Source organism: Anneissia japonica, unplaced genomic scaffold (genome assembly GCF_011630105.1).
Source record: "Anneissia japonica isolate Jap-2015-1 unplaced genomic scaffold, ASM1163010v1 scaffold65_len388318_cov190, whole genome shotgun sequence".
Lineage (NCBI taxonomy): Eukaryota > Metazoa > Echinodermata > Crinoidea > Comatulida > Comatulidae > Anneissia > Anneissia japonica.
This window is the reverse complement of record NW_022729881.1, coordinates 103,769-118,733: the sequence shown is the minus strand read 5'-3', so window position 1 is coordinate 118,733 and position 14,965 is coordinate 103,769. Positions and strand designations below refer to the sequence as shown.

The window sequence follows — 14,965 nt, the reverse complement described above, 5'->3', positions numbered from 1 at the left end:
TATGTTTTTCAAAGTGATAATGTATATTTTTCTTAATAATAAAATCAGATTTGTTGTATTTATTTATTGACAATTCAATCATTTCTATTTCTGCTATAATAGTCGCTATTAATTCAATTTCAACGAACTACCACCAACGCCAGTCGTGAAAATGAGCACACATGTTTACGATGACGAAATAAAAAAATGTGGAAGTCAGCAACTTATTTGACACCGCGAAGCTAGATTTTCGCGAAGTGCATGTAAACAACACAATTGAGCGATCTAAAAACTACAAAACAGGACAGAAAGGTCCATAAAGTATACATACGTTTTAATGGAAACTAAAACAATATTTTGTTAAATGGAAGAATGCTAGCTAGCGATTAAAATAATTCATTTTTTATCGAAGGTAAATGTAGCTAGGGCCTAGAGAATCGCTGCTGCACTGGTCGTTGGTTCATACTGGTCGGCTAGGTTAGGTAGTGGAAACTCACACCTTCTCTACAGTAGTTTACAATTTTTTTTGAACGAATACCACTTGGTACTAGAGGTTCGTAAAATACAGTAGATGTTTTATTAAATAAGCCTTTCCACTGTGTGACGTCGACGGCCTGAAACTGGCTGGCTGTTTATCTGGCTCTAACTTGGCATCGAACGCAATTAGGGGATTATCGTATCATGTTTCAAGACGGGTATATCTAGATAAAGTTTGACGTGAACCAAGCTATTGAGTTTGATTGTCAGTTAAGGTGAGGTTCCTCAACCCGTCAGAGCTATTGCTGAAACGGGTATTGAGGTAAAGGGAATGGTAACAGCATGGATACCTGTATGTTTGAAACTCGAGTGTTGCGATTTATGGTTGTAAATGTACACGATTTTAATTTTCATTCCTTGGTACTTTTGAATAAGATGCTCCACTTGGCCTTGTTTGGCTATGAAAGTTTAATAATTTGTTATTACCATTACTCATTATCATTAATGAAATAACAGCCAGTCAGAGGGCTTATTTATGGTATGTATACTAAGTCTGAAGGTGGCGCTTTACTACGACAGCCATCTTGGATGGTACACATACATTACTCGGCATTGCTTCGCCATCTTGTCAGCACTCTAGTTGTTTAATAGCTCATGTATAAACCACAGACTGAAAGGAGGTCAAGGGTTAAAAGTCACAGTTGCAGTGTCATTTTATGCTAAAAGGTTTCATTAGAGTGTATTTGACTCCAAAATTATGTCTCTAGGATCAATTGTTGCCAAGAACTGCATGACAAATTGGTGGCCACCTTTGTTATACAAATTAGCATATTTCATAGTTGCAGTCATTTTATGCTAAAGGTTTCATGAAAGTGTAAATAAATATACATATTCTGAGTAAATTGACACCAAAATTATATCTCTGGGATCAATAGTTAACCAAGAACTGCCAAATACATGACAAATTGGTGGCCATTTTTGCTTTACTCAAATTAACATATACAGGTGCAACAGACATTTGCATATCATTGACTATCAAGTGTTAATCATTAATGAATAGAGTTACTACATGCTTGAATGATTAAACTTTATTTGGTTAAACAATACATAAGATTCAATTCTAATGTGACAGTCGGTGAGCAGTCGCTGTTGTTACAACAGAAAACCTGTTAGGAATTTTGTTTAGAGAATGCATATTTCCGCACCCATGATCGAGTACCTATCCTACTGACATAAGCCGTGCGTGGCGGCTGGCAGTTGGTCCTTGATCCTATTGATCCACCATTATAAGAATATATCAACTAAAGCAGTGGTTCCCAAGCTTTTTGCGTTTGCGGACCAGTCTGAACATGCCAAAATCTTATTATTTTGTTTTTAGGTTTAATAACTCAAAATCAATTTTTCCACAAAGTGACTGGTTTTTTTGTTTTTTTAATTGACAATCACCTAAAACAAGGCTAATGAACCACTCAAGCTAAGTGGCTACTTATTTCAAAGAAACCGGCTCACAAAAGTTAAATGGGAAGGAAAACAGTATGAAGGCAAAGAAAAAAAGAACGATTGATGAATGCATATGAAAAGGCAATAGTCTTAACTTTTGAAAGAACTAGTTTTGGCTTGTCCCTGTCACCAAATGGATATTTATATATTATACAGAAATTAAAGAAAAACTTTAATACACAAAATTAAATACAGCACCAAAGCTGTTGGTGCTAGGGTTGACAATATTACCTCCACCATGTTTGATTAAGAACTTCTCAACATTATCACAGTCTAGTTTGGTTCTGCAAAAGATGATAGCCTGATCCATGTCATGCTCTTTGATAGCATGCAAAAGGTAGTCTGGTTTCAGGATCTTCACTGCTTCAGACATAGTTTCTAAAGGAAAAAAATCACAGAAAACTATTGCCAGAAATACATTATGAATATAATTTGAATAATATTTACTATGATTTCCAAGGTTACCAATGTAAAGCTAAATAAAATATATAAAAAATAAAATAAAAAATATTAAAAAAATTATTTAAATAAATAATTTTAATAAAATTAATTAATTAAAGCATTATTACAAATTTAATAATTGTGGGCCTACCAGAAGAAAACAAAAACTAGAGGTACTATGTTCAATAGAAAATGAACCCAGTCATTTTTTAAGAGATAACCACTGTGAATTTAAGCTTAATCTGTGTGAACACCCCATGTCTGAATAAAAAATTAAAAAAAAAAAAAGATCATTGGTTACCATCACTTAACTTAACTTGGCACTGAGCAAGAGTTTGCAATTATGTACCCAAGGATATAAAGGGCCAAAATGATTCATGATTCAATTGTTTGCCATTAGTAACATTTTCAACCTTTGACCTATAAACTTTGACATATGGGGTGAAAAGTATTTGTTTGTGTTTAGAAGGTCCTAAGGATCATTCTTGGTAAATTTGAGCTCAATTGGGCTATTTTAAAAATTTAACCCCGATGACCCCTATGTGACCCTGATCCAGACTGGGGTGTAGGTGTCGCCGGTTCTTAATGACAAAATTTTATTGAATTTGGTCCAATGGTTTGCCATTAGTAGTATTTTGAAATGTTACTAGAGAAAAACAAAAGATTAACCCTTTAATGACCTTTGACCGTAAATTGCTAAACACGATAAAGACCCTACCTTATGTCAATACATATGTGACCAGGATAAGACTCTGCTGTTATTTGTGACAGAAGTCTTTTATTCATTTAAAAAAAAAGTTTTTTACCCTAATGACCCCTATGTGACCTTTGACGTCCACAAGCAGTGAACACCCCATGTAAGAGATGTCACCGATTATACTGACAAGGTTTGGTTGAAATTGGCACAAACGTTTGGCACTAGTAGCGTTTTAAAATGTTGCCAGAAAAAAGATAAAAATTACCCCTTAATGACCTTTGATCCCTTATCCCTGAACACTCTATAGACTCCGCCGTATGGCAATGTATATGTGCAAAGGACAAGACTGTGCTACTTTATTTGTGAGACAAGTAGTCTTTTATTGGATTTTTGGTTTTTTGACCCTAATGCCCCTTACGTGAACTTTCACACCAAGTTGTGAACAACACATAAATGGGAGGTGGAACCGGTCCAGTAGTTTGCCACTAGTAGCCTTTCAAAATGTTGCCAGAATGAAAAAAAAAAAAAAGAAAGTGCTCGGAAACAGAACCCAGTCAGCATGCTGCTGACTGGGTAATAATAATTAACCAGAATAAATAGTATTACAATTATAATTAATAGTGACCGAAAACTAGAAAAAAAGAACACAAACATAACACATATATAATACAGAGTCGTGAACAACGTTGACCTTGAAAATCTGAAATGGTTCCCGAACATTTCACCAATCAGCGGAGAGTCACATAGTTGCTTCAATCTTGAACCTGTGCGTCCAGGGAACAAAAGGCTACTTCAGCTCCGGTCCCGATGGACTGATGTACGGCTTCTTCGTAAACTTCAATCATCATACCATTTTTTGGAAATGCTTTTTTCAAAACTTCTTGAAACCAGAGATCCCACAGAAAGTTGGTCAAAAAGTATAGTTACTTTAATACACAAATCTGGAGAAACAACCTCCCCAGAGAAATTCCGCATGATGTCCTGCATCGGGAAATTGTTCCACCAGATCTTGTCAAAACGAATCGCAGATTATACGACGGAAAACATGCTGATGGATAAAGAAACACACAAGGCGTTCCTTAAGGAGATTAATGGCTGCGTTGAACACACGTTCGTCATGAACAAGCTTCTAGCCAACATTAGAAAGAAGAAAAAGACACTACATATTACGTTTTTTGATCTAGCTGACGCATTTGAGTATTGCTTAATACATTACACTTTAAAACGAATTGGAATTCCAGATATTATCTGTCAATACGTTAGAAACCTCTACTCTAGAATTCAAGGGAAAGTTAGAGGACCTGGCTGGCAATCCAATCCATTCACCTTTCATCGTGGAGTTTTTCAGGGGAATCCGTTATCCCCCATTATATTCCTCACTGTCTTCGATCCCCTCATCCAACACCTTAAACTTAAAGAAGAGGCGTACGGCTACAATCTGGAAGGAAAACACTACCTCACTCTTCCTTTCGTAGATGATTTTTCCCTCATCACACGCGATAAAAGAAATCATCAAAAACTTATGACAAACATCCTCCATCTTACACAATCAATGAATCTTACACTGAAGCCAGTAAAATGCAAGTCAATGTCAATTCGAAGTGGTAAATCCGATGATTGCACCTTTAAAATTGGTGACACTGAACTCAGATCATTAAAAGATGCACCAGAAAAGCTTCTGGGAAGCACTATATTTTATAGCGCTAAAACGAAAGAAATATACAAACTGGTCGAAGAAAAAGTCGGCGACCTTATTAACAATATTAATGCTTCTTTAATAAGCAACGAATTTAAACTACGCGTCGACATCCAATATGCTGCTCCCTCCCTGCGATATATGTTGGCGGTCAACGAACTGACTGGCACTCAACTACAACAGCTTGACCATAGGCATTCTAATGCCATAAAGAACTGGCTTGGTCTGTGAATCACGGGCTCTACACCTGCATTCATCCATAGCCCAGAAGGGCTTGCTATGCCTAGGCTTTCAGATATCTATTCAGAGTCTCATTGCTTGGCTTATTCAAGGTTTATGGTCAAAGCTGGTAGTCAAGTTATCCATGTGCTAAAGTGCAAACTTAATCGTGAGTCCGAATGGGTCCAAAAGATGGCAAAGAGTGGATCGAGGCACTGGCACCAGACATTCACTACGGCCAGTGCAAATGTAGAAAATCTGAATTGGTCGAAAATGAAGCCACAGATTAAAAACATAATTTATGTATGACAACCGCATTAGTTTCTAGAGAGATTTCATCCGCTCTCTCCCCCCCCCCCCCTTCTTCCTCCAACAGGCAAACTTGCTAAAATGATGCATCTTCAGTTGTGCGATCTTACATGAAGATCACTTATTTTCAACCTGCCTAGAGGTGTGCTAAGTTTTGCCAACCTTTAGCAATCTTCGTAACTGAGGTAAAAAGGTGAATGATAACTGTAGTAAATGTGGGAATAAAGAAACCCTGAACCATATACTTAACTGCTGCCATACCGCACTCGAACAAGGGCGATAATACCATCTTGTTTCAAATAATAAAATTCTTGCTCGAATTCGTAAACTTTAGCAGACTTTTCGCTGACATCCATGGCCATTCAACGGCTGGGGGAACTATTCCATCGAATATTGTAATCATGAATCTCAAACCTGATATTGTCATTTTGAAGGATGAGACAACATTACAAAGGCTCGATGTAGGGTCAATACCACCTCAGCCCCATCATGGTTGGGACTGAGGTAAGAACATTTTTTATTATGGCACCTCTAGATGGTCAGAAATGGCACTATCAGACTTCAATTTGAAAATGATTTCTTTTTTCTCCTTTTTTTTTATATTTAAAAAAAATTAAGGTGGGGAAGTTTCCCTCTTGAATCTGCCACTGATCTGGTTAATGAGCTTTCATAACATTAAATTTTATTTTGCTGCACATTAAGATACACATCGGCACTGTCTTCCGTGAGACAACTGATAATAAAGCTGTGACCACATGCAAATATTATGAATTTGTGGGATATGGGCTATTTCCGGGAGATTCTTGCTTGCTTGTGGGAGTGTGGGAGGGCTGTCCCGATTTCCGTGAGACTTGGGACCCCTGTAGCTTGGAAATCCAAGTTTATAAAATATAGACATATATTTCCACAACACCCTACTGACTACCAGATACTGTGGGTAGATCAAAATTCACATCAAGAGTTGCAAGATATGCAACTGCTTTTCAAAGATGCATATAAATGAACCTAGCTGGTTTTAATAATTAAAGCACTTGAATACAATAAAAAAAAAACAAATGTTTCAGAGCATGTTTTGTGATTTTAAGGGTTTAGTTTGATATAGTATGCATAATACCAATTAGCATTCAATCAATATTCATAAGAAAACTTTATGAAGATATAACATACTACATGGTGTACTGTCTCTGGGACACTATCTTTTCCTTTCAGATCTACCCAAGTTGGAAAGTGCATTATTTTTTCCTGAAAAGAGAACGATTTTAAATAGACAATTCTATATACTGTAAATATATATTTTTCTATTAAACTAGACATACAAAAACCTTTGTCTTATTACACTTAAGGAAAAGAAGTAAATTAAAAAAGAAAAACAACATACTTATTTTTATATTATTTATTTATGAAAGTTAATAAATAAATGGAGAAGCTGCAGGCATGAGCGAACCCACTTGCCCGACACCCAGGACAAGTGTTTTTTACGGTTGTACAACAAGAATTATAGAAACCACTTGTCCGTGGTCAAGCAATTTTAGAATAGGCCACTTCACCATGTAATGCTTTCACAGTACTTACAAAAGTCCGACTATCTTGACAAACTGAGCATATTTTATTAACAAAGTGTCGGTGCACAAAGAGATATTAAACATGGTTACGCAAAACACTGCGTGCATCCACTTAGAGTCGCCAACACTCCCACAATTTAATGTTGGTTTAAATTTTAAGAAAAAATGTAGGCTTACTGAATATGAAATCTGGTATTTTCTTCAGTAAGATTGAAAATAAATTCTTAATTATTATTATTATTATTATTATTATTATTATTATGTGTGTACACATTAGACCTACAGCAGGTACATATTTTCACACGATATAACACCTGTTAGCAGTCAGCCGTCTTGGCTTGCTGCACATGGTCTGTTTACAATATAAATTCGCACTGGTCTAGTCTATAATTACCAGACATTTAAAGACTTTAAGCGCACAGCCATTAGTTGATTACTCGAGTTAGGTGACATCAAATGTCTGGACTAGTAATTACTTCCGAGTATGAAAATGAACAGCAGCCGTTAGGCCGACTTCAAAAAAAGGCCTAGTCTATTTCATTTGTGCGTGTGTGGAAGGCAAATTAAATTAGGATTATGGTTGTTAAAGTAATTTAAAAATCAATCACTTCTAAGTGACGGAGATAATGTGCTGGAGTTAAAAATTGAGGGCTTAGGCGTATAAATGATTAATTTTCCCGTCTCATAAATGTCACCGTCCCAGAGATTCTCTAGAAGGATTCGTTATTTTGCAGAAAACACAAGGCCTTGATAGGAGGAACACAAGTATTACGATTCTGCGCATCTATTTTTGTAGAGGTTTTTCGGTGCAATTTGAATTAGTTTTTTGTATCATCTGCAAAAAAAATTCATTTGCAGTTTGAAGATCTGCAAACGGGTACAAACATTCGATATGGCCACCAACCCTACCCCCTCTAACAAATAACGTCATAAAACACATTCCTGTCAGTGTGTGGCTGAGAACTCATGTATCGTTGAAATCAACCATGCCTGAGAATTTTTACTAGCGGTTGTCGTGAGGACGGCTTTTAAACACGCACTAAGAAAATGATCAATACCCTCCTACATACATAGACTATATATTATTAATGCTTATTTTATTTGAATTTCTCCATATTATACATTATTGAAATTTTTCCAAATTAAAAAAAAGAAAGAATAAGCACAGCAGTGTGTGGAGTATATTCTACTCAAAATAAAATTTGCAGAGCTTAATATCCAACATGCTATAAAATAACAGATTTCTGCAAGACTAAGTAAATATAAAAATTGCTACAATAAGACAGGCCCATGCATGCAAAATACATGGTATATTTTAATACTATTGTAGAACAATTTGTAGTAAAAGCCACTATTACGTGAGCGCAGCTCTTAAATTAGCGGCTCTTTGAATGAAAGCACCGCACTGAAGCCTTAAAATGAAGTTACTTACAGCAAGTTTCTTGACTTCAAAAGAATGCAGAGTGGCAGAACATACTATCATTTGTAGTCTTCTTCCATCAGCTGATATCTTGGGAATTTTCTGCCAGATTCTGTTAATTAGATCTCCATTACCTGTAGACAACAACCCATCCTAAACAAAAACACAAGCAATTATTTGGAAATAATGATAATTTTCTTCAGATTATAGTGGCGTATCTAGGGGGTGCGCACAGCCCTCCAAAAATTACTAGCCCCCCCCCCCCCCCCCCCCCCCCCCCCCAGTCGCCACCCCCTAAAAATCATGGTCAAGTAGTTAAAAGAAATCACCTAAGATCACCTTATTTTGCAAATTAGCGCCCCTCAACTGATCTTCGAGCCCCCCACTTCAACTTTGCGTTTCCCATCAGCACCCCAATTTCAAAACTTCTAGATACGCCACTGTCGGATTATAAAAAACAGACTTGAATCAGATCCTTACAAAATAGCATATATCCTGATCAATTTCTTTGCTCTACAGCATATGGTCCCAACCAAAACAGTCTCTGTGGTTGAATTAATAAAATTATTTGAGAAAACAAAAATGGCAGCAAAATAAACTTTATACTTGTTGACAAAGAATATGTGCATGCGAAAATGCTAGGAACAGATGAAATTATAGCTAAACTACACAGGAACAATTAAGTGTTACCCAATACATAATTAACTTGTGCTTTTTCAAAGAAATGGAAGAAAGCTTGCCAAAATTAGACTACAATAAAGACACATATAACACTTGCGTTTGAGTGGACAGTTGGGTAGCTGAAGAAAGAATACCTATTCTAGCAATTTTTTAAATGCTTTAAATTATATCCAAACTGTAGTGTATCAGCCTGGATTAAAATCCATTTAGACAATAAGTTAGACTAAAATAAAGATCACACTTGAGTTTGAGTGGACAGTTGGGTAGCTGACAGAAGCCTAGCCTATTCTAACAATTATTTAAATGCTTTAAATTACATTTTCTAAACTGTAGTGCATAGCCTGGATTAAAATCTATTGGACATTGGAAATTTCTGACGTGTTTGTGCTATGCTAAAGAAAAAAAAAAAGATAAATTTTAGTGTATCAAATTTTCAGCTACTCTGAAAAAAAGCTGGCTTGTTAAAATTTATGTGATCTCAGGTTTGATTTAAGGTAGTTACAGAGGTGGAATCAGGAAATCCCCAACGAGGGGTCCAAGCTCCCCGACGGAAGGGTCCACCCCCAGTCGGGGAAGCCTACCCCCTCCCACCTTGGTTTGAGAAAAAATTAATTTGTCGAGATGATATTCAATTTGTCGGGGAATTTTTACTTATTAAGATAAAAAAATTTTGTGTTAATTATGGGATTCTTAATTTAAAAAGTATGTCGGGGTACTAGTCCACCCGTGGGGGGTACTAACCCGGAGGTACCAGCCAGCATACGATAGTAATAGTATATAACACCCCGCACAATCTGGAAGATTATTATTTACGTGGTGAATCAAATCATGATAAATAAGGCTTAGCTATTGATACTGAACTACAGTAAAAATGAAATAAATTTGTTCCATATTTTCAAGGCTGAATGTGCAAGTTATGTTTGAAAGTTTTTTTTTGTTTTCTTTTACGTTGTAGTTAATAACTTTAATATTTGATCCATATAAATGACATTTGGATACATTTTTTACTAATAAGCATAACACTCCATTATGTCCAAAGTTGTAATCTGTATTATTTGGTTTGTTTTTTCGTGAGACTGTACTGTTGTGATGCATGGGGTTCCTGAATAATGACCACTTTTATGTCGACCATTGTTTTTCTAAATTATTGAGGGTTGGCTTGCGCTTCATAACCACAAGGGAAAGCGCAATATAAATACCCAGTACCAGTACATCATTAATTATATTACATCCATTCAGCTAAAGGTATAAAAAACCCCTATAATTGAGACAGCTTCCGGGATAGCGCAAGAGGGTCACTCCCCTCCCACCTCCTCCCACCCCTCTCATCCTGTCTCTTATACACATCTAGATGTGTATAAGAGACAGCTATTCAAAGGGGTGAAAAAAAAAAAATGTATCTTCTGCATATTCATAGGCTCTAAAAATTGATAAAATAAGCCTTTGAAATCCCTAAATTGTCAAAATTTTCAAGGCTTTGCACCCTGGACCGCTTTCGACACTCGACTACGACCACTTTGCTATCATGATGAAAATCTGACCCCTCATTAAGGGCATCATCTCCACCCCCTCCTCTCGTCAGGGACCTCTGCCCTCGTAGGGAAAATCATGGTGCCACACCTGGACAGCTTAGGGTGGGTCTACTACATGTAGATGAGGTTGACAGGTTTAAATATTTGTTGCTTGAAGTCTGGTCATTCAATTTTGTTAAAAAAAGATATTCAGTTGTAAATTATTGGTCCGGCCAAAACCAGACCAGCCGGACCGCTTCCGACGCCCTTGCCAAGCCAAGGGCGTCGTATATATATATATATATGTATATGTATATATACATATGTTGGTCGTCAAGAAGCTAGTGTCTGAAAGAAGGGTACTTCTATTGGCAGCATTGCAAGTAGCAGCCAAAATACAAATGTTGTTCTTGTATTTACACTTTCTGCATAATTTTTCCATAATTTTTACTGATAGTTTTCTCTTTCTGTACATTTGTCTCATCATTTATAGATTTCGCCCATTCTATTCCTGTTTTACATGTCAATTTTTGACACCAGTTTCTTACCCCTGGATAGGCATTGGCTTGCCTGCCTTGCCTCAGCAGCCACTCATGAGTTTGGAGCCTTACTATCCTTTGCAACCACATGCTTTTGTTAGGCCTAGACCTAGCCTTGGATTTATTCATGCGAACCAGTCTATCAGGTATAATCGTAAGATGTTATTTTAATTGAATATCAATCCGAAAGCCTGAATATCATCCAGTACTTTCAAAATTCTGAAGGAGTTAAAGATTTAACGCCCTAGACGTCGACGTGCTGATAAACAAGTGAAGTCAAAGGTCATCTCCACACCAGCATCTCCTGCTTCTTTTTCATCATCAGTTTGTTATACCAATATTTCTGCCTTGCATTGTCATTATCAAATGATCAAATTAAACTTGCTCTTTGGAATGCTCAATCAATATGCAACAAGCCTACAGAATTCAGTCAATATGTTACTGATCATGGTATTAACCATGTACCTATAACTGAGACTTTGGCTTCGTGAAAATGACAATTTCATCATTGCATCCTGTGAACCTATTGGCTGTTTGCTAGTAGAGGTGGCGGTGTCGCTGTGTTATCTAGTCTTACTATTGTTTTTAAGCAACTGGACCATTTTCGCTCCTTTGAAGCTTACGATACTTTAATTGATAGAACGTTTAAGAAATTTACACTTTTAACCATTTACCGACCACAGCGTCGTCTGACTAACCAGTTTTTCTCTGAATTTTTACACCTTTTCAGCTTTATTCTCTATCTTCAAATATAGCCATTACCGGTATTTCACAGTATTGACTTGAATACACTTGATCACAGGATCTCTCATCGCCTCTTACATCTCAATGACATCGACATCAATATCACTATCAATATGTATAATAGCACACTGATTTCACTTAGAGACGAACTGCTTCTTGCAACATTTAAGTTAGCTTCTGATTTCGATACATTTTTCTTGGACATAAAATCAGACACCTGCGCCTGAATATTTCACTCAATCATGATTTACATCAGGCTACTACCATTACTGCTTCATCCCCAACTCTGCACAGCAACAAACTCAACAGCTTTGAGATGGTCACTGATAATGCATAGCTGATTTAATCAAATCTATGGCACCGATATCTTGCGATCTGGATTCTTTTCCCACTAAGATTCTTTGCCAGCTCAACTGCACTGTCTCCATACTCTGCATCCTAGTCAACACATCTGTTGCAACTGGCACTTTCCTATCTTGAAAAAACCCAATCTTGAACCTTCTTTATTTGCCAATTACTGAACAGTAACTAACATCGCCTTTGTTTCTAAGGTCAATGAGAAAGTTTTCTGTTCGCAACTTGTCAAGTTTTTGAATGACAAACAATATTTTTGATCATTTTCAATCTGCATACCGAAAAGCATGCAAAATCCGCTTTACTTAAAGTCAGTAAACGATATCTTGCAGGCCCTTGATAATAGTCACTGTACATTGACAGTGTACCTCGATTTTTCTGCTGCTTTCGACACCATTGATCACAGTATCCTCATCAATCGACTTCCTGACTTAGGTTTTACCAGAACAGCGCTTGCATGGCTTTCATCCTACATAACATCTAGGCAACAGGCAGTTAGAATTAAATCTGCTATCTCTGAGACAGTAGCGGTCGATTTTGGTGTTCCGCAAGGCTTCAGGTGGGCTAAGTGCAGCCCGCGACAATGAATTAAAAACCCTATGTTTGCGGCCCGCAAATCAAAGTTAGCTAGAAAACCCGTATTTTTTACGACCCGACACCAATCATATGTATAATGTAACATTAAAACTGAGAATAAAGTGATGTAAAAGCAGTCCTCGGAAGTTTTTGGAAGTTCACTGGAAACATCAAAATTTGGGTGCGGCCCTCAGTGTTTAATAAAAAATTTACTTTGGCCCTTCGACCGATTTTTATGCCCACCCCTGCACAAGGCTCCACTTTAGAACCCATATTTTTCCTCGTGCACATGCGTCCTCTTGGAAAAATCATTCAAAATCACTCAATTAAATTCCATATGTATGCTGATGACACTCAACTCTATACACCTTTCAGTCCAGAAAATGTAACCGATGCTATCCACAGCCTAGAGGCATGTATTGATGATGTTCAATCATGGCTGTCCATTAATATGCTTTGTTGTTAACGTCAATAAGACTAAGGTGTTGTATATAAAACCCAAACGTAGTACCAACATGCAAATCATTAATTCCATCCGTGTGGGGAATACTCTTATCACTCACTCTAAGAAATATTGGAGTTACATTCGACTCCATGAAGCAGCACGTTAATAACATCTGCAGAACAGTATCTTTTCAATTTCGAAACATCAAACAGGTTAGACGTTTTCTGAATGAACTGCTTCTAAACTTGTGCATGCCTTAGTAAACATCCAAATTGGATTATTGTAATGGGGTCCTCTACAGACTGCCTCTAACCTCAATAAATAAGCTTCCGCTGCTACTTAACATCGCTTCTCGGTTGGTTACTGGAAGACCTAAAAGTCAACATATCACACCAGTACTCCGTCTTCATTGGTTACTTGTGAAGAAGAGTATTGATATCAAAATACGTTTCTCAACTTATTATGTCTCACTCCTCAACGTGCACTCGTACCCTCAGATCAATATCTGATTTGACTAACTCTTTATAGTCCACCCTGCAGGTCAAAGTCATGTGGGGAGCATTCATTCATGGTTGCTGCGCCCTAAGTTATAGAATACTCTACCTTTATGTATTCGTGAGTCGCCATCCGTCTCTTTGTTTAAATCTTGTTTTTCACTTATTTCGTTCTCTTTGATTTTCCTTTTTCCATTCGTTGCCAGCTAGATTGTTTATAGCTCTATCAGGGTAGGAGGCACCTGAGTGGTGGGATGGCCGAGACTCTACTGGTGCTGGAAAGGGTACATTTTGATATATCCCTGCTCAGTGACGAGAGCGTATCCCCATACTGCGGTTTGGGTGCTGGCTTGGATTTTCTTTTTTATTTTCCAATACATCTGCGCACTTGATGAGAGACTTGTATTTTGCGCAATATAACCTTTACCTTGACTTCAGTTTCAGGTTGAAAAGAAATTCCTCTTGAAAGTTACTAATTAAGTCCCCAATTTAGTATTCTCTTGTTCAAAACATATCTTGCCTTGACCCAAGGAACATGATACAGAGAATGCAGCTATGAAATATAAAAGGGTCCAAACATGCTTAGAAAATTCAGAGAAAGTTCTGGAAGCTGACTGCCATGGTTTGCTGCAATTTAATATATAGACAATTCGTTCAAGAGATCACCACAGTGAATTAATCTTGGGACTTGGTGCCAGGACACATGTTGGCCATTCTTAACTCTCTGGTTTCAATTTACTGAGCATTTCTGATAGTTGAATTCTTTAAATTGTGTCACGTTTATAGATCTAGAGGTACAGATCTAGAGGTAGTAGTTATAATTTCGCAACCCACATATTAAACATACTGGAGTCTATAACTAACTTGTATATACAGTAGCTAGGTTAACTCTGTTAGGTGGTTCTTTGTGAGAATCTTATACAGGCCTATCTCATTGCTGCGAAGCAGCCAATTCATATTCTTGACAGCAATTTGACCTCTGAAAGGTCATTGTTTGTCAAAAAACGTGCGCCTAAGACGACTGAAAAGCGGAGTTTCCTTCTTTCGTTTTGCCGGGTAAAATCAATTACTTTAGGCGACGTTTGTAGATTAACCTACTCGTACCAATGTCCGCATGTCGCACTAGCCTTATCCTACTCTAGGCCTAGACTAGCCAGGATGGTATAGGCCTAGCCTTGAAGGGACGAAGGTCCCAATGAAAAACAACGTCGCTCTTTGATAGCTAACATTGTCTATTTAACATCACAATAATTCAGTATTAGACCTATAGTTGTTTTTTGAATTGTACTCCACAAATCTCAGCCGATACCTCGCACAAATC

At 37.1% G+C, this 14,965-nt stretch overlaps 2 protein-coding genes across 2 annotated transcripts in view; both read right to left on the bottom strand.

Moving 5' to 3' along the window:
• Window positions 1-2,330, bottom strand: part of LOC117114755 (ATP-dependent RNA helicase DDX1-like) — a 29,922-nt gene extending 27,592 nt beyond the window's left edge. Inside the window, exon 1 of the mRNA XM_033258447.1 lies at window positions 2,188-2,330. Within this exon, the coding sequence (XP_033114338.1) occupies window positions 2,188-2,329 (142 nt within the window). The 5' untranslated portion in view covers window position 2,330. The remainder of the gene's footprint in view (window positions 1-2,187) is intronic.
• A 4,116-nt stretch (window positions 2,331-6,446) lies between these two features.
• LOC117114743 (ATP-dependent RNA helicase DDX1-like) overlaps window positions 6,447-14,965 on the bottom strand; it is a 105,687-nt gene continuing 97,168 nt past the window's right edge. The window contains exons 17-18 of the mRNA XM_033258434.1: window positions 8,313-8,453; window positions 6,447-6,560 (exon numbers count right to left, since the gene is read on the bottom strand). Coding sequence (XP_033114325.1) covers window positions 6,447-6,560; window positions 8,313-8,453 — 255 coding nt within the window. The remainder of the gene's footprint in view (window positions 6,561-8,312; window positions 8,454-14,965) is intronic.